This window comes from Stylophora pistillata, chromosome 10 (genome assembly GCF_964205215.1).
Source record: "Stylophora pistillata chromosome 10, jaStyPist1.2, whole genome shotgun sequence".
Classification (NCBI taxonomy): Eukaryota; Metazoa; Cnidaria; class Anthozoa; order Scleractinia; family Pocilloporidae; genus Stylophora; species Stylophora pistillata.
In genome coordinates this window covers 14,696,978-14,719,352 of record NC_142528.1, presented here as the reverse complement: position 1 = coordinate 14,719,352, position 22,375 = coordinate 14,696,978, and the positions used below count along the sequence as shown (strand labels likewise).

The 22,375-nt window shown below is 37.1% G+C and overlaps 4 protein-coding genes and 1 long non-coding RNA gene across 6 annotated transcripts; 2 read left to right on the top strand and 3 right to left on the bottom strand.

The window, feature by feature from the left end:
* Positions 1-514: 514 nt before the first annotated feature.
* LOC148721921 (uncharacterized) lies at positions 515-13,963 on the bottom strand. The gene is made up of 4 exons (XR_015992719.1): positions 13,834-13,963; positions 13,081-13,258; positions 1,123-8,588; positions 515-655 (listed from the first exon to the last, which is right to left on the bottom strand). It is a non-coding gene; the product is annotated as an uncharacterized LOC148721921 (long non-coding RNA).
* On the top strand, positions 2,798-12,370 carry LOC111322864 (putative E3 ubiquitin-protein ligase UNKL). Its single transcript, XM_022926077.2, has 13 exons — positions 2,798-2,947; positions 3,027-3,236; positions 3,355-3,623; positions 4,361-4,496; positions 6,070-6,187; positions 6,901-6,985; positions 7,754-7,803; positions 8,408-8,623; positions 8,764-8,841; positions 9,059-9,445; positions 10,078-10,407; positions 10,624-10,785; positions 11,810-12,370. Exons 1-13 carry the CDS (start codon positions 2,802-2,804, stop codon positions 11,984-11,986), a joined length of 2,364 nt encoding a protein of 787 aa, XP_022781812.2. The 5' UTR covers positions 2,798-2,801; the 3' UTR covers positions 11,987-12,370.
* Positions 13,255-21,558, top strand: LOC111322865 (bifunctional arginine demethylase and lysyl-hydroxylase PSR). 2 transcript variants are annotated; one of them, XM_022926078.2, is made up of 5 exons: positions 13,255-13,690; positions 15,120-15,423; positions 15,579-15,716; positions 19,245-19,600; positions 20,168-21,558. In XM_022926078.2, exons 1-5 carry the CDS (start codon positions 13,362-13,364, stop codon positions 20,625-20,627), a joined length of 1,587 nt encoding a protein of 528 aa, XP_022781813.1. In that variant the 5' UTR covers positions 13,255-13,361; the 3' UTR covers positions 20,628-21,558. The 2 variants fall into 2 exon arrangements, with proteins under 2 accessions (XP_022781813.1, XP_088592895.1); XM_088736769.1 differs by lacking the exon at positions 13,255-13,690 and adding an exon at positions 14,065-14,270.
* On the bottom strand, positions 17,039-18,587 carry LOC111322867 (androgen-induced gene 1 protein). The gene has a single exon (XM_022926081.2). The coding sequence runs from the start codon at positions 18,458-18,460 to the stop codon at positions 17,780-17,782; it is 681 nt and encodes a 226-aa protein (XP_022781816.2). The 5' UTR covers positions 18,461-18,587; the 3' UTR covers positions 17,039-17,779.
* Positions 21,244-22,347, bottom strand: LOC111322868 (uncharacterized). The gene has a single exon (XM_022926082.2). The coding sequence runs from the start codon at positions 22,235-22,237 to the stop codon at positions 21,683-21,685; it is 555 nt and encodes a 184-aa protein (XP_022781817.1). The 5' UTR covers positions 22,238-22,347; the 3' UTR covers positions 21,244-21,682.
* Positions 22,348-22,375: the final 28 nt, after the last annotated feature.

Below are 22,375 nucleotides of genomic sequence, written 5' to 3'. Positions count from 1 at the left end.
AAATGGTCAGAATATAAACAGTCCCAGAGGAAAAAAAGTGATTCCAAAATAGAAAGGAAGTCATATGGATATCACTGTTCTATACTGTGATTCTAAAACCGTTCTCCAAGAAGTTGTCGCGGAAGCAGTTAAGCACTGTCTGAAAATAGTCATAAAGAGTGTTATTTTCGCACCCACCTGTGCAACGCCCCCTATCAGTTTTACATGAGAGATTTCGCCTGCCTCTGAGGACACAACAATGTCTGATAAAATATACATTGAGTTTCCGCTCTAAAAAATATGGATAATAACCTTTTTTTTTTTTGCGAAAAGGCGTGCGGGGGTGGGATGGAGAACATTGGAAAATAAAACAAAACATAAGGCCAGGCCGGTATGAATACCCAAAAAATATTCGTGTTCATCGAGAGACTGTGCAGAAAAAATGAAAGGATTACTTGTCCAGTTTTCTTTTTTTTCTGCTAGAAAATAGTCGAATTTTCTTTTGGTCTACGTTAATTTTTTACTCAGCCCTCGATCTTTTTTTTTTCTTTTTGTTTGATCATGTTCGTTACAATTGATAGTTTACAAAGAAGAAAATTCTCAAAGCCATCCAGTTGACGTCTCTTTTATCGCAATGCACGATCAATCAAAGAATGGGAATAACCTGGTTAAAGACCTTAAAAAACCAGGAAAGATTTATTACTCGACGTTTCGGGGTCATCGTGACTCCATTATCAAGAGACTAGTTTAAAAACATGCAAATAAGGAAAGGTACAAGAATAGCATAAATTAGACTGAACGGCTTAAACACTATAGTGAAATGCCTGAACGCTTGATCGAGCAATTCAACGTCATCACGAAATGTAACGGCAAATTTGATTGCCTTGTTAATGAAATGTTGTATATTCGCATGCGTAAGCCAACACTGAACGTGCAAACGGATTCCATCCGCGCCAAGGTGTTTGTTTAAGCCGTTCAGTCTAATTTATGCTATTCTTGTACCTTTCCTTATTTGCATGTTTTTAAACTAGTCTCTTGATAATGGAGTCACGATGACCCCGAAACGTCGAGTAATAAATCTTTCCTGGTTTTTTCTATGCCTTTGCTTTAGCAAATCCCTGCTGATCAAGTGTTTGAAAAGACCTTAAAGAACTTAAGAATGCCAAAACTTTGAAAAAGAAAGTTAAAAACGATTTACTCAGAAAACAAAATAGTGATATGAATTTTTTATGATATAGATGGTGATATTTTAGCATGTTTTTATTATTATGAATTTTTAGTATATTATACATATGTATTTTTCTTCTTAATAGGTTTTTAAACTGTGTACATCACATTACTATTACTTTCATTTATGTTTTATGTATTGATTAGATTACTTTAAAGAGGGCCACAGGGTCATCAGTTGTACTTAAACTGTTACGTGCTACCCTCTTAAAATAAAGTCATTATCTTATCTTAATGCGAACGAGTGTCTTAATCACTAGCCCGTAACCGCAAACACCGACATTCTCCACCCGCCCCCTGCCCCTCCCATTGTAGATCATTTCTATTTTTTCTGATAACCCCCAAAATTGCCTGAATAAGCACCAAACATTGTCAAATTTCAAGAACACGTAATCTGATAATCTACAGAATATGCAAATAAATACAAATTTATCCGTAGCAGAATAATTTAGATATAGCAACAAAGTTGAAATGGTAAATTGGCCACCGTAACGATTACAAAAGCTGACGCACAACCCACAATTCCTCTATTCGCTCCGACAAAGGGCCAACGCTCGAAACGTCAGCTTTTGTAATCGTTACGGTGGCCAATTTACCATTTCAACTTTGTTGATATATCCAAATTATTTCATTAACCCCACCGACGCAGCCCCAAACAGTTTCTTTCGAAACTATCAGCCTTTATCCATAGCAGAAACAGAAATGCAGGTTATTTCATATCCTCTTAGTGCCAGTCCCCGTAAAAAAAAATTATCGCTCATCTCAGCACTGGATGATTTCTCGCAATGCATGGACGGTGAGTATTTGAGGGCCGCTGTTAAATGTCAAATATATCATGCTGATATTTCGTTGAAAATTTTGGTAGTCTTGTCAACACTAGGCCATTTGCAGCTTACTCTATGGCCATTTCGTTACATTTACCTACCAGATTATTTAGATTTTGGTGACTTTTGATCGCAACAGGTAGGTAAAATCCGCCCGCGTAGCACCTGTACAAAGCTCTAAATATAGCCGTTGTTACATCCAGAAGCATTTTAACAACGGTTTCTCGGATTTGCAGATGCATTGGCCGGAAAATCGCGCCTCGATTTCCGGTCAATTTTTGTTTCCTAACCCGTCTAACACGTAATCCTCGACGTGGAAAATATCTTTGCCGTCCCTGAAATTTTAGACGAAGTTCAGTCGGGGGCCAGACGAAGGTCACTGGACCTACAGGGTCGTGTATATCAATACGGCATTTTGTCTCCGTTATGTCATAATGTACCTGTTGGCTAGTGTGTAATGGTTAAGTCTAGTATGCGAATTCGAAGGAATCTCGTGAATTCGTAGGCTGATTTTTCAAGGTACTTACTATATCGCAAGAAAATAAAAATGACAAATTTGTGTAATTTAAAAAAAAAAATCAGCAAATTCTAACTTTCTTCGGCAATCAATTTTCAAGGTAATGTTTCCAGGATCATAAATATTCTTCAAAGTATTTGCATATTTCGAAACATTTGCCGGTTTTTTCTTGAGCTGATCAAAATAAGTCACATGGTATATTTCGACCAATCAGGCGAGTAGTTCCCATGATGCACTGGTTTGTCTATGTTGTGATGCGCGCGCGTTTGGTTTTTTCACGTCCCCAAAACAACATGTCGTCTTCCGATCCTGTAATGACTTCTCCCAGTACCATCATTTCTTCCGAAAATAAATTAGCTGCCCTTTCTCAAACTCAGCCGGAGAAGCCTTTCCATTACACGTAGGTGTATTTGTGATTTTCTTTCCTTTGTGAGCATTTTTACGTGTTGTCATAATTTTTTTCCTTTCGAATCGTCCAGGTACTTGAAGGAGTTTCGGGTCGAGCAATGTCCACTATTTCTACAGCACAAGTGTACAGCTCACAGACCGTTCACCTGTTTTCACTGGCACTTCATGAATCAAAGAAGGAGGAGACCGAAAAAGAAAAGGGATGGCACCTTTAATTATAGTCCCGATGTTTATTGCACTCAGTACGATGAAACGTCAGGGATTTGCTCGTCCGGAGATGAGTACGTACCAGGGATTTTTGCTTGCATCTGCCTCGTTTATTTACGAACTCGAGGCCTTATACTGTTTATTTTTGTAACGGGCGATGAATTGCTGAGTTTTAGTCCTTTTCTCTTTCAGCTGTCCTTATTTACACCGTGTAGCTGGCGATGTGGAACGTCGATACCATCTTCGTTATTACAAAACTGCAACCTGTGTTCATGAGACCGATACTCGAGGATATTGTGTAAAAAATGGCCCACACTGCGCGTTTGCTCATGGACCACACGATCTGAGACAACCTGTATATGATATACGAGAATTACAAGCCATTGAGAAGGAGGAAACTGAAGTAGGTCAGGCAGGGATAGAGAATAACAAAGCAGTTCTAGAAGATCCCCGCTGGCAAGGTTTGTGTAGTACTGTACGTTTACCGTACGTTGCTTTAATGTACTCAGTGCTATCTTGATTTACACTTTTATGGTGATTTGGTCGTAACCGTAAAGTATACAGTCTTTGTCATTTCGCGTTGTTATGCATTTTAAAGGTAACAAATGACTGCAACCTTCGAGGCCCTATGATACGACCTCGAAACAGAGATAACAGTTAAATTGCGTTGAAGTTTACTACATTTTCGCCTTGAATTCGCAATGAAAACAAAATCCTCGGGCATCCCACCGTTAGAACCTCATTTTCATTGAAAAATATGGCGACTAATTCGTTTCCTTGATGGTAATAAACGCTAATGTGGTGAGAGATTTCTCTTCCGTTTAACAAAGTTGTGGTTCTTACGGGGTTATTCATTATTTATGGATTCTTCTATTGTCCTTACGGTTAAAATCTGATCGCAGTTAATCTTTAATCTTTCCCACTTGATCGTGGATGAGGAATTTCCAATGTTATATCGTTTACTGTCAAGTAGTTGTGCTTTCCCCACTTAATCGTGTACTATTACTTGTGTCCTGTCAAAAGCTGGTGTTTTTCCTCTCAAAGTAGTAGTCCTTTTGTAATGAAAATTGAGCTGTGTGCAAGATAATTATTTATTAGTGTTTCAATAAAATAATGGTAAACAGTTAATTTATCTCGGCCTCTTGCAGATATACAAGAGGCAACAAGCTGTTGATAGAGTATTTCTTATGTTTCTTAGATACCAACTATGTTTTATCAAGTTACAAGACTGAACCATGCAAAAAGCCACCAAGACTTTGTAGACAAGGCTATGCTTGCCCTCACTATCACAATAGCAGGGATAGACGACGCAGCCCAAGAAAATTTAGATACAGGTATTGTAGTAGTGTCCTCAGTGCCAGTTTATGTATGTAAAATCAATGCAATAACTTATGCTGGTTTTTGAAGTTGAAAAATGCAAGCATAGGAAAGTGAAAATTTTTTCAACCTTTTTCCCTATGCCTGTGCAGTGGAAAACACACATGCAAAAACAGATCTGCATTGTTCCATTAAAAAATATCCATGTTCCCATCTTGAAGGTATTTTAAGTTTTAATCTCTTCCTTCCTTCTGAACATGCTACTTTTTCTTGTTATTTTCCTTAAAAGTAATTTGCTCTAACTGAAATTGATATTTACACAAATAACCAAAATTGAAATTTAAGGAAGAAATTTTTGCATGGTAATTAACATATGAAATAAATGCATACAACTTTAGTGGTCTAATGTTGGTTGTAGTTTTCCTTGACTCTTGATCAAGTTTCTGAAAGTGTAATTTTCTGATTTTAAAGTGGTGTTGTATTCTCCACCAGTGCTGTATGTGGTATTTTAGCGTAAGTGGGAGGTACTCATAAAAGCAAGAAGACTAAATTTTTTTACTGCTTATTGGTATGTTTTCCCCATTTCTGGAAAGTTGCCTCATTCTACCATTAATGCTGTGAATGTACTTTGTTCTGTCATCAAGGTCATTGCAAATTGCTTGGAAACATAAGTGTTGGGGAAACATGAAATTTAGTTGTTTCTCCCTTCTTCTTGAATAAGTTTTATCAAGAAATTTGATTTGAGACCGGATGGTATTGATTGTGTTTGAGCCAAAAAGCTTCATAGAATTTGAATCAGTCCTTCAGAGGCACCTAGGTGCTTGTTTTAAACCACTTAAAGCAAGCCTATGCAAAACACTTCTTGTTTGATTTCTGTTTCCTCATGGTTAGCACTTGTCATCATATTTTCCAAATGATAATTGTGACACTTAAAAATGATGTCAAAATTTGAGGGAAAACAATTATTTTTGTAATCCTGATAAAAGACAAGTCAAGCCCAGTAGTTTTTTAATTACAAACCATGCTGTATTTCAAGTTCATTTTCAGTTTGGATGATCACTTTTAGTAATACAAAAACCAGAAATGTAGGTGCAAACAAATTTAAAGCATAGAGCAGCCTTGCAACTAAGCTTTGACAGATAGAGGCATAAGCATCTGTTTGTCTAACCAATATAAAGTATGTATTTACTTTTCTAAGATTCAACTAATATTTTGTTGTCTTTCACTTGGTGTAATTGTTTGTTCACTGGAAGACTACCAACTTAGAACTACTCCATATTCAGAAAACAAACTTTCAAAATGCTTGTGGAGTGGTTTGTTTTATGTTAGGAGCGTGATATCAATAAGTTGAAAAGTGGCGTAATTTTGCTCTTGATATTGCATTTAGTCTCTTTTTGAAAATTGTAAAAACAAACACATTTGGCTCTTGAGTAACCTTATAAAGTTTTAAAGCAAGGCACCGTGCATTCTGATCAAAGTCATTGATTTCAGACTGTCGTAAAGTAATTATGTAACTTGAAGAAGCTATTATGTAGACCACTTTGGCCATCAGCAGACCAGTTTATATATTTCATTTGATTTGAATTCAAGGTCAACTCCTTGTCCTCATGTGAAGCATGGTGATGAATGGGGGGAGCCAACAAATTGTGAGAGTGGAGATAATTGCCCTTATTGCCACACAAGAACAGAACAACAATTTCACCCAGAGGTGTGTTGTAATAACATTAATGTGAATAAATCTTTGAAAGTTTCCTGGATTGACTACAGTGAAGAGTGTTGATGTAATTAAGGCATGTATTTACAGTCATTAAAGTCATAATTGAATTTAAGAAAGAGTGATGGTCACTTTTAGTTGCAAAGTGTACCAAGCAAATGGTTTGCAATAATCTATTAAAGAAGTTGTTAGAATCATGCTTACAAATTATAACTTAAAACTTAGCATTTATTCCCACAACTATGCTTATAACTCTGAAAGGAATGTCCTGGAAATCCTAGGAATAAAAATTAAAGACATGTACCTAACAAGCACACACTAACTAACTATCAGACCAAGATCTGTATTTCTGTATGGGTTCATGGCTTGTAAATTGAGAAATCTGTCAGATTTCATGCCCAAAAAAAATGTGTCCTGCTCTGTGACAGGACGACAGTGCCTTTGAAGATTGGTAAGGGTTGGTTAAATTTGATAGGATAAAAAATTGCAAGGTGTACCTGTCTCACTGAACTGATGACAAGATTTTTTTGCAAAATAAACAAAAATTTTCCAACTATACACAGGTCCTTAACTTAGACTTTGAAACAGCCAACTGCTGACCTCCTATTAATTGACATTGTGAGCAATTTATGTCCTGTTTCCTCTTTTGTGTGGTGGCTTAAAACATAATGTGTAAGAAGGTCATTTATTTTTGATATTTTTGACAGATTTACAAGTCAACAAAATGTAATGATATGCAACAGACAGGCTATTGTCCCAGAGGACCTTTCTGTGCTTTTGCACACGTAGACCGTAAGTATTTGGACCTGACTTAGGCTTGACATGCACTTTCTTTCCTTTTTTTATGCTTACAAAAATGACCAAGGAGTCACTTTTCCATGTCGTTCATGTTGGTTTTCAACACAAGAAGTTAATAATTTTAAATCATCTCAAGATAATCATCTGATTTACATAAACAGGTCACATGTTTGAAAAGTTTGCAGCAGGTTATTCATTTGCCTCAATTGTTCAATGGCAGGCAATGTTTGAGTTATACTTGAAATGTTCTCCCACAAGGTTTTCTAGCAGCCTTTTTTGAAATTGTTATGCAGTATTGTTCTTTTTTTTTTTTTTTTTGTTTGGATATATCAACAAAGTTGAAATGGTAAATTGGCCACCGTAACGATTACAAAAGCTGACGTTTCGAGCGTTAGCCCTTCGTCAGAGCGAATAGAGGAATTGTGGGTTGTGTGTGCTTTTAAAGGCAGAAAATGGAGCTACGTTATTGGTAGGAACACGGCAACAAGAAAAACAAGAATAAATTAGTGGAATGAAAAGCGTTCGTTGATCCCTGTGGGATTTAGACTGCCGGTTTGAAAGATGAGCTTTTGTTCAAGATTTTTACGGCTTTCCATGCTACCTAAGTGTAAGGAAAGACCGCAGATTTGTTTGTTTGTTTTTTGTTTGTTTGTTTGTTTGTTTTTTTGTTTTTTGTTTTGTTTATTTTTTTTTTTTTTTTTACATTAAACAAGATTATACAAATTTGATAAAAAGTCAAGTTAAATGTTTTTTTGTCCACAGAGGATACTGTTACCACCAGAGAAGCAAATGGGGAGCAAGGTTTTAGTCAGGTACAAAATATTGATCATAACATGCTAAAAAATGTTGCAAGGTCTTCCTAATTCCTTTGTTTGGAATCTAATTATTTGTAAACCATTGTTACCCAATAGTTTGCTCATTGTTATGGAACACACATCAAGGGTTACAGGTTTAAACTTTTTCACTGGATGATAGTCAAAGTGTTGTGTTCTTTATGATAAGGTGGTTGCAAAGGTTCTCTCTATCAGTAAGTACTTGCAAATTGTCAAGGAAACTGGACAAAATCAAGGCTGTGCTGTAAGAAAAATGGAAGGGAGCCCAGTGCTCTGAAACTGTGAAATCCAGGGTGCCCAGCAAATGATTTGTATGAAAAAGCTAAGATTCCTGAGTCGCCCAAGAGCAAAAGTAAGGCACCAAGGGCCACCAGACACTGCTAGACTAAACCCCTGAAAATGATTGAGTAACCTGTGTTAGACTAGAATCAAGGGAGCAATAAGACTCCCATTTGCTTTGTGCTATTTGGGCATTTAACACATCTGCAAACTCAATGTACCTGATTCGCTCAAGTTTGATGTATACTGGTTAGAAAATAATGCTTTGGTAAGTAACAGTATTTTGTTCATGATAACTTCACAGTTTTATTCAATGCCTCCATCACCACTTAGTCCTGTTGATAATGGAGTTGGATTTATGGCAAGTTTATCACAGACTATCAGCAAACCCACACGATCCATGTCAACATCATCAGGAGGGTCATACTCTAGTGAACCGTCCACTCCTTGTAGTTTGTATCCTAAAGCTCCCGGCTCAGAACGTTCTGAACGAAGTGGAAGTAGAGAGGATGAACATCAGGTCAGTAGAGCAACTATCAGAGTAATGGTCTTAATATCTGTGGTAATTCTCTGTTGTTATAGCCCCTGTTAGAGGCAATGACAAATTTTCTCGTGTAGCCTTTTTCTTTTTTATGTAACAATGTGATATTCTCACCCTAGGCATTTATAAGAAAGCAACTGTTGTCCATTGAAAATGACCCCACTTTAGATGACATAGAGAAAGCCCGAAGAAAGCAGGTAGGAACTTAAATTTACTTCTAAGTCAATTTTGCTTTCAGTGGAATCATAGTAAACTGCAAACTTTGTCTGTCTGTCTGTCTCATTGTCAACTTTGTGTATATTAATAACTGAAACACATAAATGATTTGATAATTTTTTTTTATGAGTACATTAAGCCATCCTTATGCTACTGGTGGACTGCAGACTAAAACTTTGTAATTTTTCTTTATTTTAGAACATAGTTAGTACAAGACAATCCTTCTCCATGGCCAGTTCTGCCTCATCCAATTTATCATCAGTATCAGCCACTGCACCACCCTTCTACCCTGCTGCTGACACTGTAGAGTCTGTGGTGGAGAGTGCTCTCGATGACCTTAATCTAGATGACTTTGATGTTTCTGAATTAGAGAAAGAGCTCAACAATGCTTCACCAGTGTCATCGACAATAGGAGATTCTCTGTCAGCACTAAACATAAATCCAATGTGCTCAGCGCCTGTTACCATACCTGGAGCTGATGCAGGCCCAGGCTCACCCCAACCATTCACACAATCACCCACCTCACCATTAGGACAATTTTCCTCATCCTATGGCTCCACCTCACAGTTAATATCTGGACACAAGGTTAATAGATCTAAATGTCTTTAACAAAAAAATGTAACTAAAAACAGCTGAAAATAAAGTATAGCCTCGATAATAGTTTAGAAAAAAGGTAACACTTCTGATAACTTTTGCAGTTGCTCTGAACATGGTTTCAAGAGCTGTTTCCACTCTTCAAGATGAGAAGAATGGTTATTGTCTGTTAAGCAGCAAAATGTTGTTTGGATTGGATGAAATTTAGTCAAGTATGGTTCTATAAAAAGGTTTCTTAGTCTCTGGAGAACTGCTGGGGGAATTTTCCTAGTAAAAGTGACAAAGTGTTTATCAGAAATTTTAACAGCATGTCAACAAGGCTCCATAACTATCAGCCATTTATATTACACTGTGATTGGGCAAAACCAGGAATAAAAATAATTATTTTGGCATTTGCTAAGAAAAGGCATTCAGGTGCACCAGTCGTGTTGATATGAAGTTTTGTAATATTTTTCCACTATCACACTGGAGTTTGAGTGACATGGATTTCTATGGCACATGTTTTAGTAATAGATTTTTAAAATTGCTACTTGTTGTTATATCTTCTAATGCAAACAACAGGTCCTAAATAAATGCAACTCTGTCAATGCTTCAATGTGATGTGCTTTTTTTCTTTTGCACAGGGCTGTAATCCTTACCGTGCCAGTCCTTTAGTAAGAGGTAGTAGTCTACATTCCTCAGTTTTGGATCCACTTACAGCTCAGCTCCACTCACCCAAATCAATAGGTTCTCCCCAGCTATCATCCCCCTTGGGTCTCAGTAACAGTTCAAGTGAGATTCAGCGACTTAATGAAGATCTCATGGCTGCCAAGACCAAGCTGGCCTCATGGGAAGAGTCGTGGGCTCAAGCAAAGCAGGCTTGTGATGCTTGGAAGAAAGAGGCAGAAGAATCTGCTATAAAAGCAAAGGAAGCTGAGCAAGAAAAAGTAGAAGCCATTATGAAAAAAGAAGAGGTAGCTTGATTTGAACAGAAGTGGTTTTTAGAATACTCACCAAGAATTTCCTGTTGGAAGGGGGGGCAATTATGTAAACACCGTGAAAGTATGATTTTACAAATCTGACCTGTGTTATCATAAAATAAACTAGTATTTCATACTTTAAACAAGTTGGAGAGTAACAAGGTGATAGTTGCACTACAATTTTATGTTGATTTCCTTTTTTTTTTTTAGGTTCAATCTCAAGTGGCAAGCTTGAGAAGAGAACTAGAAGAAATTAAAGGTGGCCCCCATCTTCACACTCTCAACACAGTGAATGATATAGGGGAGTTACCACTGTTAGAAATGAAACAGATTCATCGACAGCTCAGTTCAGATTTAGAAAAATTAAATCAGGTGAGTAGTGATGTCAATAATGTTTATGTTGTGAAGGTATTACATTTGGCCAGTATAATTTACAGACAAACCCATAATCATCGCTTAAAGTGCACCTACACCCAAAAATTTTTTTTTGCTTAACGAAGTAAGCTTAATTTTTTGAGTATTTCTGTGCAAAAATTTTTTTATTTGCTCAAATCTTCAATTTTCTATGCCCAGTCAAAATACGGAAAATCGGCCGCCATCTTGCCCCACAACCGATTTTAAAGAGGAATGGCTCTAGTGGGTAATGTGACGTCAAATCGAGAACACGAAAGTCTGCATTTCACACATTTTCACTTGTTTGGGAAGGTTGTAGTCGATAATTGTCCGAAAATATGCCGACTAAGTGTGTTGTAGAAGGATGCAGCAACGTGCGAAATTTGCAAGAGGGTATCGCGCTTCATACATTCTTCATACAACATACCTAGTCGGCATATTGCGGACAATATCGACGACAATCTTCCCAAACAAGTGAAATGTGTGAGATGCAGACTTTCGTGTTCTCGATTTGACGTCACATTACCCGCTAGAGCCATTCTTCTTTAAACTCGGTCGTGGGGCAAGATTGCGGCCGATTTTCCGTATTTTGACTGGGCATAGAAAATTAAAGATTTGAGCAAATTAAAAAATTTTTGCACAGAAATACTTCAAAAAATAAGCTTATTTCGTTAAGCGAAAAAACAATTTTGGGTTTAGGTGCACTTTAAGGCAACAGGAAAAAGGGTGAAAGACAAGTGCAAGTTAAATGTGTGCTAAATGTGTGTTAAATACATGTGTCAAATGAACATACCCATGTTCTGCACACAAAATGAAGTGGAAATTCCAAAGGAGTGATGAGTTGTCCTGTTAATATGTACTTTTTTGAATCTCAAACTCAAATCTCAATACCCATGGCTGTGAAAATTCTGTGAAATTGTTTTAAGTGATCTACAGGCAGATGCACTCTTAATGGAAAGCTATAGCGGAATTTTTAATGGGGCTTGTTTGTTTCCATTTGCAGGTGATGTATAGAAGAGTAGCTTTAATTTGCAGTCTTTGTGAAGAACAACTGAGATGCATAATGACTGCTCCATGTTTGCACTGTACCATGTGTGAGCCATGTGCTTCACAAAGATTGGAATGTCCAGTGTGTCATGTTCAGATCACGCAAAAAACTTTGATAAATATACCCATTTGAGGACATAATATATTGCAGTTAGGCAGTGTTTAGCCTGTTTTCAATTATTCCCTTTTAGGACTTGATATGATGTTTAGAAATCTATGAATTTAGCTTTTAAGGTATAATTATTAATGCATATATTATTCAAAGAATATTTCTTAGGGATTATGAATGCTTGTTTCATTTCAAATTATTATTAGTATTATTATTATTATTATTTCCTTTTCGGTAATGAATTTATTTTGAACTTGGAGGTCCAAACATTTTGTGCTGGGTGTACATTATTTAGTGTATTTATCAGCACTTCTTATTCTAAGGATTGCAGAATAAATGTCAAAAGATATGTTGTCCATTACAAGACAGACTGAGAGAGAGGAATTAAAAACAGCTGTCATTTCAAAACCAGATAATAGTTTTGGGAGTTAAGCTTTCTGTAAAACCTTCTTCTTGTCCCACCTTCTTCCTCAGTATCTTTGTTGAATTATAAAAGCAGTTTTCACTTGGGTGTAGAAAACTGTCCAGGGTTTCAATGTTGGTTTTGCTTCACTTTTGCATTGTAATTGGCCTTATAAAACATCTGCCACCTTCTCAATCCAGATGTACAAAGGAAAATAAGCAGAAAATGTCCACTTACGTTTTCCTATACTTCAAACAGTTTACTTGTTTTTGACTTAGTGCTCAAATCCTTTACTTTTCTTTGCTCTGATTGGTTGTTCAGATAACATTGGGTTTGGTTTCACAACGCTCAAGCAAAACCACTGAAACACCTTGCAGGGGCAATTTAATGTTGTGGATAAGTTGAATCAAAATGTTTTGGTCCTTATACCTGCACATGTGAGGTATACTTCTTATGCTCTTAGATTAAAGGGAATCATTTTACCAAGACGAACTTTGAGCCATGAGAATGCAATGGTTATAGCAGTGTGTCAAATCAGAGAATTTTGAAACATTTACAATAGCGTTACTAAACGAAAAAATCAACTTGGTCACAAAAGGATGGATGTTCTAAGCAAGTGATTTACATATTATTTCACCAGAACTGCCACCCCCTCCCCTCCCAGAGAGGTTTCATGTTTACCTTTTTTCCTCAAAAATTTGAATTTTTAACTTACCTCCAAAGTAATTTCAATTTCTTCACATTCACTGTTCCTAGACATTGTGCCCATAAGCGCTTGCAGGGAAAAGTGCCCCCTTTTTCTCTTGGTGGTTTGTTCCAGATGTATGCAACGATAGTTTTGAGCGATAAGTTACCTTCTTCCTTCCCTCAGTTCTGCCCTTCTTAAAATCCATCTGTTAGATTCAAACACGCGAATGACATCGTGGATTTTGTGGCTAGAGGGTATTCTATTCCTACATGCCGAGGTAGACTGCAACCTAGTTTCTATATTCAAAGATGGCCGATCCTGACTTCGTGACATCTGAACATTTGGTTGATTCGTCGAACGACAGAGAATATCTTAGCGAATGGCCTCCAGTAAATGATATAAGAGAAGAATCTGAGCAATTCAGTCAGGTAAAAAGACAGAGATTGGATCGCCCAGATCACGCAGAGGAAAAAAAACACCCCAGTGTGCAAGAGATACAAGAGGAAGAGAGAGTTTTATGGGCTCGGCCTGCTCTGGCAAAGTGGTGGAGAAAGAGACAAAACGATCCTGGGCTAAAAGATTGTACAAAAATTCCAAAATCAGATAATCCTAATACACTACTGAAATATGTTGCTAGGTAGGTTTTGCTGAAATTGAAATGATGATGAGGCTAGCTCTACTCTTTTACCCTTTAAGTTTAACTCCCAGCAGTGATTAACACGTAACTTCTCCTGATAGTATCAATACATTATCCAGTAAAAAAGTTATGGGAATACTCACTCTTCAGGTGGAAGTTGTTGTCTTGATCAAACATCAATTTTCTAAACTAATTTACAAGAAAATGTGCAGCAGCTAGAGGGAAGAAATAAAACTCAGATCTTGAGAGCAGTGATTTGGATGGGGAGGAGTGTGGTGGTGGGGGAGGAGTGGGGTGATGGGGAAGGAGTGGGGTGGTGGTGGGGGAGGAGTGGGGTGGTGGGGGGGAGGATAGGAGGTTTCCTCTGATGGAGGAGGACTGTGTCTGAATTGGGTAACATTCTCAATGTTGAATTTTGCCAAAGAGTATAGAAAATGGCAGTCATAATGTTGTAAATAACCTAAGCCATAGTGGTTTTTATCTATTTGGTTTGAATAATGATTGGCACACAAACACTTGAGGATCTTCTCCTCAGACCTGAAATGTCAAATGCAAGTTTTTATGCTGCTCATTTTCTGAGGTAAATCGAGGTTACTATATATTTAGTATTTGAAAGGATTCAACTACTGTTTTCAAAATGCTTAGAGAGAGAGATACAATATCAAAGCGCTGTAACATTTTGTTTGAGCTTTATTATGAAACTTGCCCTATTCCATGTATTTAAATTTTTTGTTCTGCAGACCTATTTAAAAAAAAATGGCAAGCAGTACTTTTGTTCTTTTTTATCCATGAAACTAGCCCTCCTAGTCTTGTCAACCTGGATAAGAATAACATTTTCCTGTAATCCTGAACACCAACTATCAGTATGCATATTCCCCATACTGTTCTGTATACTTTTCCTAAGATGCTGACAAGGAGAATTTGTTTAACAATCAAGAGCTTCTTTAGTTGGTGATCATTTCCTTTTTTCTCATGACCCTAATGTGTAATTCCTGGGTGATCTTGTAAGGAGAAATTAGATGTTAGTCACTCTTAGGGGTCAAAAGGTTAAAGCAAGGTGAGCAAGGCTAATTTCTATGTATAAATAATAATAAATAAATACCTTTATTTACCCCCGGAAGTGTTTATGGCACACTAGTGCTAGTAGGGCTGAGCAAACAACTGAAACAAATAATTCAAATTGAACATAACATTATTAAAAATCCCAACTGGCCGGAGGCAAACCAGTTAGCTTTTTACAAGCATGACCAAGGATTTGAACTCAGATCCCATGAAACAAATCCAGGTAGTGGTCAGAGCTGGACTTGAACCCGAGATCGGCAGATTGCAAGTCTGACACGCTGACCACTTGGCCACACTGCCTAGTGGTCAGCGTGGCCAAATTACATCTGCCATCGTAAAGTGATCTTATTTTTTTATTTTGAAACAGCCTCCCTACAGGAGAAGTGTTCCTAAAAGAACAAATTAACTTGTTGAAAAAGAAGATAATATTGCATCCTGAAAGTGCAACACATCATGCAGCTCTAGCATCCTACTATGACCTGCTTAACGACACTTCTTCAGCCCTGAGCAGCCTAAATATTGCCGCAAAGCTTGATCCATTGAGTAAGAATATTGCATGGTTGCATTTGAAAGTACAACGAAGTAAAGAGCTGGAGGATAAAAGAAGAAGTCTTCAGGAACGTTTTTTGCCACATCCTCCTGCTGATTATAAGATGCCTGAGCCAGTGGAGGTGAGTTAGGGTGCTTTGGCAGCAGAAAACCATGACCAAAAGTTGGTCAGCCAAATTGGTCAGAATAGTTCAGGCACCCCTTCTTTTATAACCTAGAAATTTTTTTTTTCTTCACATGAATGGCTCAATACATCATTTATTTGCTATCTTTTCAGGTAGAGAGGCGTCACTGCAATACTCTGGGAGCAAAACAGTTCTTATTTGATTATTGTATAACTGGTATTCCCGTTATTATCACAGGACTGGTGGATACCATGACTACTGCCGTTTGGGACTTTCAGCATATTAAAGAGGTGAATGTTATTCTCAACACAGTTTTTCATGCAATGGGAATCTAATGACTTAAACAATTCCTTGTCATTTTACTTTTGGCAATAAGCAATTTACAGGAGAAGTTTTCTCCAGAAACCAAATTATTTTTATCTCATCCATTAAAAGCTTCAACAATCCCATTGCCATTTGAAAGCAACTCAATAAGCAGAGGAATACTCATCAAATAGCAGAGACCATTGCAACACATGCTGAACAAACAACTGTGGCTCTGTTAATAGAAACAAAAGTATATTATTTTGTACTAATAGATTTCCACAAAATGGATGATTAAGTGTGATCACAGTGTCTCAAAAATGAGCACCTAGATTGCTTGGAAATTTTCCAAATGAGGGCATTCATAGCTAAATTTAAGCCTATCCAGGAACACTTTTCAAAGGGTTTTGTTTACTCTTTGGAGTATCAGATTGCAGTAAGCACCATATTTTTGTTAAAAAAAATTTGGGTGGCTGAGATGAAAATGTGGTTAAAATTATTCTGGAGTAAATACATCTCTTTTAAAATCACTTTTCTTGTAGAATTTTTTCTTATCTAGCAATAATTTTGGTTGAAGGTAAGAAAATCAACTGGCTCTGATGAAAGCCTTCAGGGATAACTGGGAGCATGAATTCAAAAAAAAAATTTATTTCATTTTTGTTTCAAAATTAGGGTGGGGATATGGGGTTATGGTGATGCGATGATGATGTGAGTGGTGTCCGTAGCCGATAGCATGCTTTTTTTATTTGAAGATCATTTCTCTTGTAATCGGATTTGAGATTTCATGTGCTACTAGACTGAAAGCAAACAATACAAAAGGTCATGAAAGTAAATTGATATCCTAGTCATTTGCTGTGTATTTTGTTGCTCAAATATGCTCTCGCAAATCGAACCAAGGCCATCACAGACAAGACTTGTTAAGAAGTTGAAAACTCTATCCTGCAGTTATAGCTAGCTTTTCCCTGTTATATTAATGATGAGCAAGGCAGTAGTGAAAGAGGACTTCATCTGCAAATGCTGTGTTTTATCTGCAATGATTCTTATACTTTTTAAAAATTTGCAAAATCTATGACTTTCTTTGGCTTGGTCTCCATGTAAAGTAATTTTTTAAACATTTCCTTTTCCCGATTTTTGTTAAGTATAGCCTGTCTAGGCAGCAGGTTAAATGGACGGAAAAAAAAAGAGGTGAAAGAGGAAGAGAAAAGTAAGATAAGGAGAATGTACCCTCTGATAAGAGTTGTAAAAGTTTCCAACTGTTGCCCCACTCTTGAAGAAAATTTGTATCATAAACTCATGGTCAGTGGTGATATCATAATAACTGAGAAATTGAATTTAATCCTTTGCACCCTAGAATCAGTATGTGCATATTCTCCATACTGTTCTCTATACATTTCCTAAGGTGCAGACAAGGAGAATTTGTTTAACAATCAAGAGCTTCTTTAACTGATCATTTTCTCTCTCCTTGTGACTTCAAAGTTTGTTTCAGGAAAAAGTAGGTGTCAGTCACTCTTAGAAGTCAGAATCAGTCAAAGAGATTTTCTCTTGCTTTTGTTCAGTTTTAAATGTTGATAGATAAGGAAAAGGGCAATCCACAGTCCCTAAGATTTAAATGCCTCCCAACTTTTTCATATTGATGATGAGCAAGGCTGTAGTGAAAGAGGACTTCATATACAAATGCTGTGTTTTAAGCTGCAATAATTCCTGTAATTTTTTAAAAAATTCCAAAATCTATGGCTTTCTTTGGCTAGGTCTCCATGTAAAGTAATTTTTGAAACATTTCCTTGGCAAAATTACTTTTCTTTTGTACTTACAATATAATGCAATAACTAGTTACAAATGTCAAGGGAAGAATTTGAGCTGGCTAGAAATATTCTGAAAAAACTTACAGTGTTTGCTTTTTTCCGTTTTTAAGAGGATAAATAATCTAGTGGTTGCTGCTAGGATCTAAAATCCCTCCTCTTTCTTTCTAAGAAATCTAAAAAAAGTGTCACGCCATGTTTTTTTGTCACGCAAAAATATCCACACTCTATAATTTTTAATTACAGCTAACTTAGAGTTTTTTCTTTTCCACTGAAGCACCTTGTCCCCATCTCCATACAGCCACCCACTCTCCTATATGGTAAATGAATATGAATACTCCGACGGAAAACGCGAAAAATGCAGCAATGGAGAGCGTATCTAGCTTCTCTAAAAACGGATACACCCAAATATCTGCTGCAAATGCTATCCACAGAATCCAGAGAAGGTAACAGGCTGCGAATCCTACCACGGAAACCATGGCTTTCTTCTTAGTCGGGTATTCGTGGCGAATAAAGCATAGTTCCAAGATTGTCACTAAAGGAAACGTATGCATGTAGTGATTATGCCACGCGGGAATTTGTTTGGCTTCTTCTGGTGTTTGACAAGAGTTTGGATCGGCAGCGTACAAACCCCAAAATAAGACGCTCACAGTCGTTCCGACGGGGAACACAAAACAGGCAAACATATGGTCGCAAACGGACGCGAAGATGTGGCTTTTTCGCTTCTTAATGATCTCGTGAAATTCTGTGACAGCGGCTACGTTGAAGTACACAAAGTGCAACAGCATGTTAATGAAAGTTAAAAATTTGAATCGTCCTCCGTAGGTTTGGTGAACTGGAAGGTGAATTTCTGTCATGTAGTAGGTTACTCCAATCAAATGCACCATAAAACAGAGATAGTGAAACAAGAAAGGCCCCCAAACACCCGCCATTTTGATTAACTTTACGATGCAGATGTTTTCCCGGAAGATATTAATTGATGCAGGGACCTTTGGACTGATATCACTTCACGCGTTGTAGAAATATCACGAACATGTCACGGCCATGTGACAGACACAAAAAAGAGGAAAACAAAGCGGAAAGATGATAGTCAAATTTTCATATAATACCAAAAATTATTTCTTGACGCATAAAGATGGAAATGACAATCCCTTTCACTCCATAATATTTCCGAAAACTCATCCTTTCCGGCATAATTGCCTGCAATCGACAAGACAATTCTCGCCACCTAAAGGCTAGAAACTTGGTAGAACATTTATTGTCAGAAAGTAGTGTCAAGAACGCGTATCATGATGTTTTTGTTTTCATTCTTTGTCGAAAAAAGTTCATGTTTATGTGAGGCTGTGTAAGTTTTGATTAACAATAGGGATATTAATCTCACTTGAGTGCCTCTTGTCAGATTTGAAAGATGCAAGTGTTTGTGGAGAGAGGAGCTAAGCTTTCTTAGAACACAAAACAGAGGAAGGAAATAAAGTGTTTTAGACAAACAACAATTTTGTGCGTCTCTCTGTGTGCGTCTTCACGCGTCTCTAGCGTAGCACGTGCTGGTCACAATTGGCGAGAAGGAAACTAAAAAGTATTGCTATGCGCTGTAGGTGGGCTTGTTGGAACAATCCCCCATCGTTGTCTCAATCCACAGAAGGGGTGTCTGACCTGTTGTCAGCTATTTATTTAGAGAAAACTCTTAAGACTCATCCTTCATGCTTGCCATTGCAGGTAATTGGAAACAAGACAGCAACACTTAAAAGAACGGTTAAAGAATCCACAGAATGGGCAAAGCTTGAACCAGCTGGTAACATGAAAATATCCGAGTTTATTGACTCCCTGCAAACATTACAGGAACCACTTTACTTGTTTGATTGGAGCATACCAACACATGCTCCTGACTTAGCAAAAGAACTCAGGATTCCCAAATATTTTGCGGGAGACTTCTTACAGAGAACTGCACCAGGATCACTTTACCGGGACAGTTGGCCAAGTCTATTTATTGCACCTGCAGGATTGCATAGTGATCTTCATGTTGATGCATTTGGTTCAAATTTCTGGATGGCACTTTTCCAAGGAAGGAAAAGGTAATGTATACCCTAGATCAAGGACACTGATAATTGGAAAGCATAAGAATATTTTCACCAAGCAAACTGACTCACAATTGCTTGTATTTAATTATGATCCATGAAAAATTGCTTGTGCGCGATTGGTCTAAATGTAGCATGTGACCGAATATCCCCCTGCTAAAACTGAGTGATATCTGAGAATATCACCCAAGCAGTGTTCCACAGTTTTCAAACCTTAACCTATTTGGGAATTTTAATTTAAGATGAGAGGGTCTTGTGGTTGCTACAAAAGAAGGAAATCTTTTTTTGTTCATTGGGATATATTAGAGAAGGCTTAAAAGAAAACATCCCACACTGCACACTGTAAACTGTTCGTAAACATTTTTCACACATAAAATATTTGAAGGGCAATAAACACAGCTTCTATTTTGCACAAAAATATGTAAAGATATTTGTCCTTGGACATTATTTGTTCATTGAAGCTCACAGTTTTCCTCTACTGAGCTTCACTCTTGGAAAACTGTTCACATATCAGAACAGGTGATGTCCTTAGATTTAAAATAACTACCACTCTTTTTACTATAGGTGGACTTTCTTCCAGAGAAAAGACATTCCATTGCTTTATCCACACTACCAGGATTCACTTGACCTTGTATTTGACATAGACCTGAGTTGTCCTGATCTTGATAAATATCCTCTGTTGATGTCAGCAATGCCTCGTCAATGCACCTTAGAACCTGGTGAACTGTTGTTTGTCCCTCATGGCTGTCCACACAGAGTGGAAAACTTGGAAGACTCTCTAGCTGTTTCATCAAATTTTGTTGATTTGTCTAACCTTCAAGTTGTTCTTGAGGAGCTGAGAGGAAATGCCTTAATAGATCCCAGATCACAGGATCTGTTATTGCAAATGACAAGGGGTGATTTTCCAGTAAAAATGTTTAGTCAACAGAGGGACCTCTCCTGGAAAGAGTTCAAGACGTGGCCTAGGGTTAAATACAAAGACTTTGATATTAAAACGAGTGATTTACATGATTACACTGATTAATATCCAATGCTTTGAAACAAATTATCTATTTAGTACTTGACTTTATTACATGAATATTGGAGTTTCATTTGTTGAAAAAACAGATCAGCCAGAAAATTTTTCTGGTAGACAATCTTTGACAGCTATGTTCCTCCAAAGGGCAAATTGACTGCAAAACTGATGGACTCACTGTTCCTTACTTTTGTTTGTTTTTGTTTTTGTTTGTTTTTTTTTTTTTTTAACCTTCAGTTTAACCTATTTATTTTGATAAAACATTTATTGGCTACAATGAAAATAATTTATAAATCCACTCTCGCTGAAAAAAAAAATTATTATACCACCAATCACAAGATTTGTCATGACAAGGGATGATTTTCCAAAGAAAATGGTGGAATGGGTTTGACTGTTTGCTTACTAATCATTTGGGATCTTCCACTAGAGATCAGAGATCAGAAGAGTGAAGTAAAAGGGGGACTGTATTTTTGTTGACCTCCAGTGATGCCACTCCTTTCCCAACTTGTCTCATTTCATGTGAAATGCCATGTCACACAAAACTGGTCACCTGTGACCAATTTAATAACACATTGATGAAATAAAGCATATTTTGACCAGTGGATAACTTAATTAAACAAGAATATCAGTGATAGTAAATGTTTATTTTCTATTTATTCTTAACAACAATGCCTAAACTGGTGAAACAATTTTGAACAAATATTTCCATAGAAGTGCCTCCTCATGGAAATTCATATTTTCTTACCCTCAAAATAAAGGCTTTATTATGCATTGGTATTAAATGACTACCCTAGGGTTGTAAGCTTCAGTTTGAATCAATATTTTCACCTTGTATTTGAGATCAGTATATGAAATAAATTATATTGTCTTTAAGACAAGAGCATGCACTATTAACACCTGTTAACACTATTAAAAGCTTATTTTTCTTTTTCAAACTAAAGTTCTGCTCGTCCTGTTGTGTTTGATATGCTAAACATCTGTCGTTTGTGCATGTTGTAGTACACTTAACCATATCATTTATTTCTATTAGTATTTAGGGCACAGTTTTTAATGGTCCATTCAGCTCAAATCCAGCTTTTTCTTGCTCGGATCTGCGATGCAAGCCAATCGAGTCCTTCGTATAAACCTTCGCCTTTCACAGCACAAGAAGACTGCACAAACCAAGGCCTTTGTCGCATGCTTCCTAGACCAAGCTTTTCACGAACATCAGAAGCAGGCATAGCATCCGGCATGTCCTGTTTATTTGCAAACACTAGAAGCACGATATTTGTTAGTTGTTCTTCGCCCAAAAGCTTGTGCAACTCAGTCTTGGCTTCTTCGATTCGCTCCCTGTCGGCACTATCTACAACAAATATCAAGCCTTGTGTATCCTGAAAGTAAACTCTCCAAAGGCTTCTTATCTTGTCTTGTCCTCCTATGTCCCAAACTGTAAAGGATATATTCTTGTAAGTAACAGTTTCCACGTTAAATCCTAAAGTAGGTACCGTGGACACGATCTCTTCAAGTTTCAGTCGATACAAGATGGTCGTCTTCCCCGCATTATCCAGGCCCACCATTAGAATTCTCACGTCCTCCTTGCCAAGGAGACGATTAAAAACATAAGAGAAAACGTGTCCCATGCTTAAATAGATCGCAAAACTTGCAGCATCAATTGATTATATTGTATACAAAAGTGAGAGGCTGTATATACGATTGTGCAAATTTGAACACATCACCACATTTTAAGAAAACTCCGCTGTACAACCGCATGTTCAGAA

Excerpts from the sequence above, each read along its gene's own strand:
- LOC111322864 (XM_022926077.2), top strand. The coding sequence starts at position 2,802 with ATGCGCGCGCGTTTGGTTTTTTCACGTCCCCAAAACAACATGTCGTCT. Across the intron at positions 2,948-3,026 it reads GAGAAGCCTTTCCATTACAC|GTACTTGAAGGAGTTTCGGG; the intron begins GTAGGTGTATTT and ends CGAATCGTCCAG. Across the intron at positions 8,624-8,763 it reads GTAGAGAGGATGAACATCAG|GCATTTATAAGAAAGCAACT; the intron begins GTCAGTAGAGCA and ends TTCTCACCCTAG.
- LOC111322865 (XM_022926078.2), top strand. The coding sequence starts at position 13,362 with ATGGCCGATCCTGACTTCGTGACATCTGAACATTTGGTTGATTCGTCG. Across the intron at positions 13,691-15,119 it reads CTACTGAAATATGTTGCTAG|CCTCCCTACAGGAGAAGTGT; the intron begins GTAGGTTTTGCT and ends ATTTTGAAACAG. Across the intron at positions 19,601-20,167 it reads CTTTTCCAAGGAAGGAAAAG|GTGGACTTTCTTCCAGAGAA; the intron begins GTAATGTATACC and ends TTTTTACTATAG.
- LOC111322867 (XM_022926081.2), bottom strand. The coding sequence starts at position 18,460 with ATGGCGGGTGTTTGGGGGCCTTTCTTGTTTCACTATCTCTGTTTTATG.
- LOC111322868 (XM_022926082.2), bottom strand. The coding sequence starts at position 22,237 with ATGGGACACGTTTTCTCTTATGTTTTTAATCGTCTCCTTGGCAAGGAG.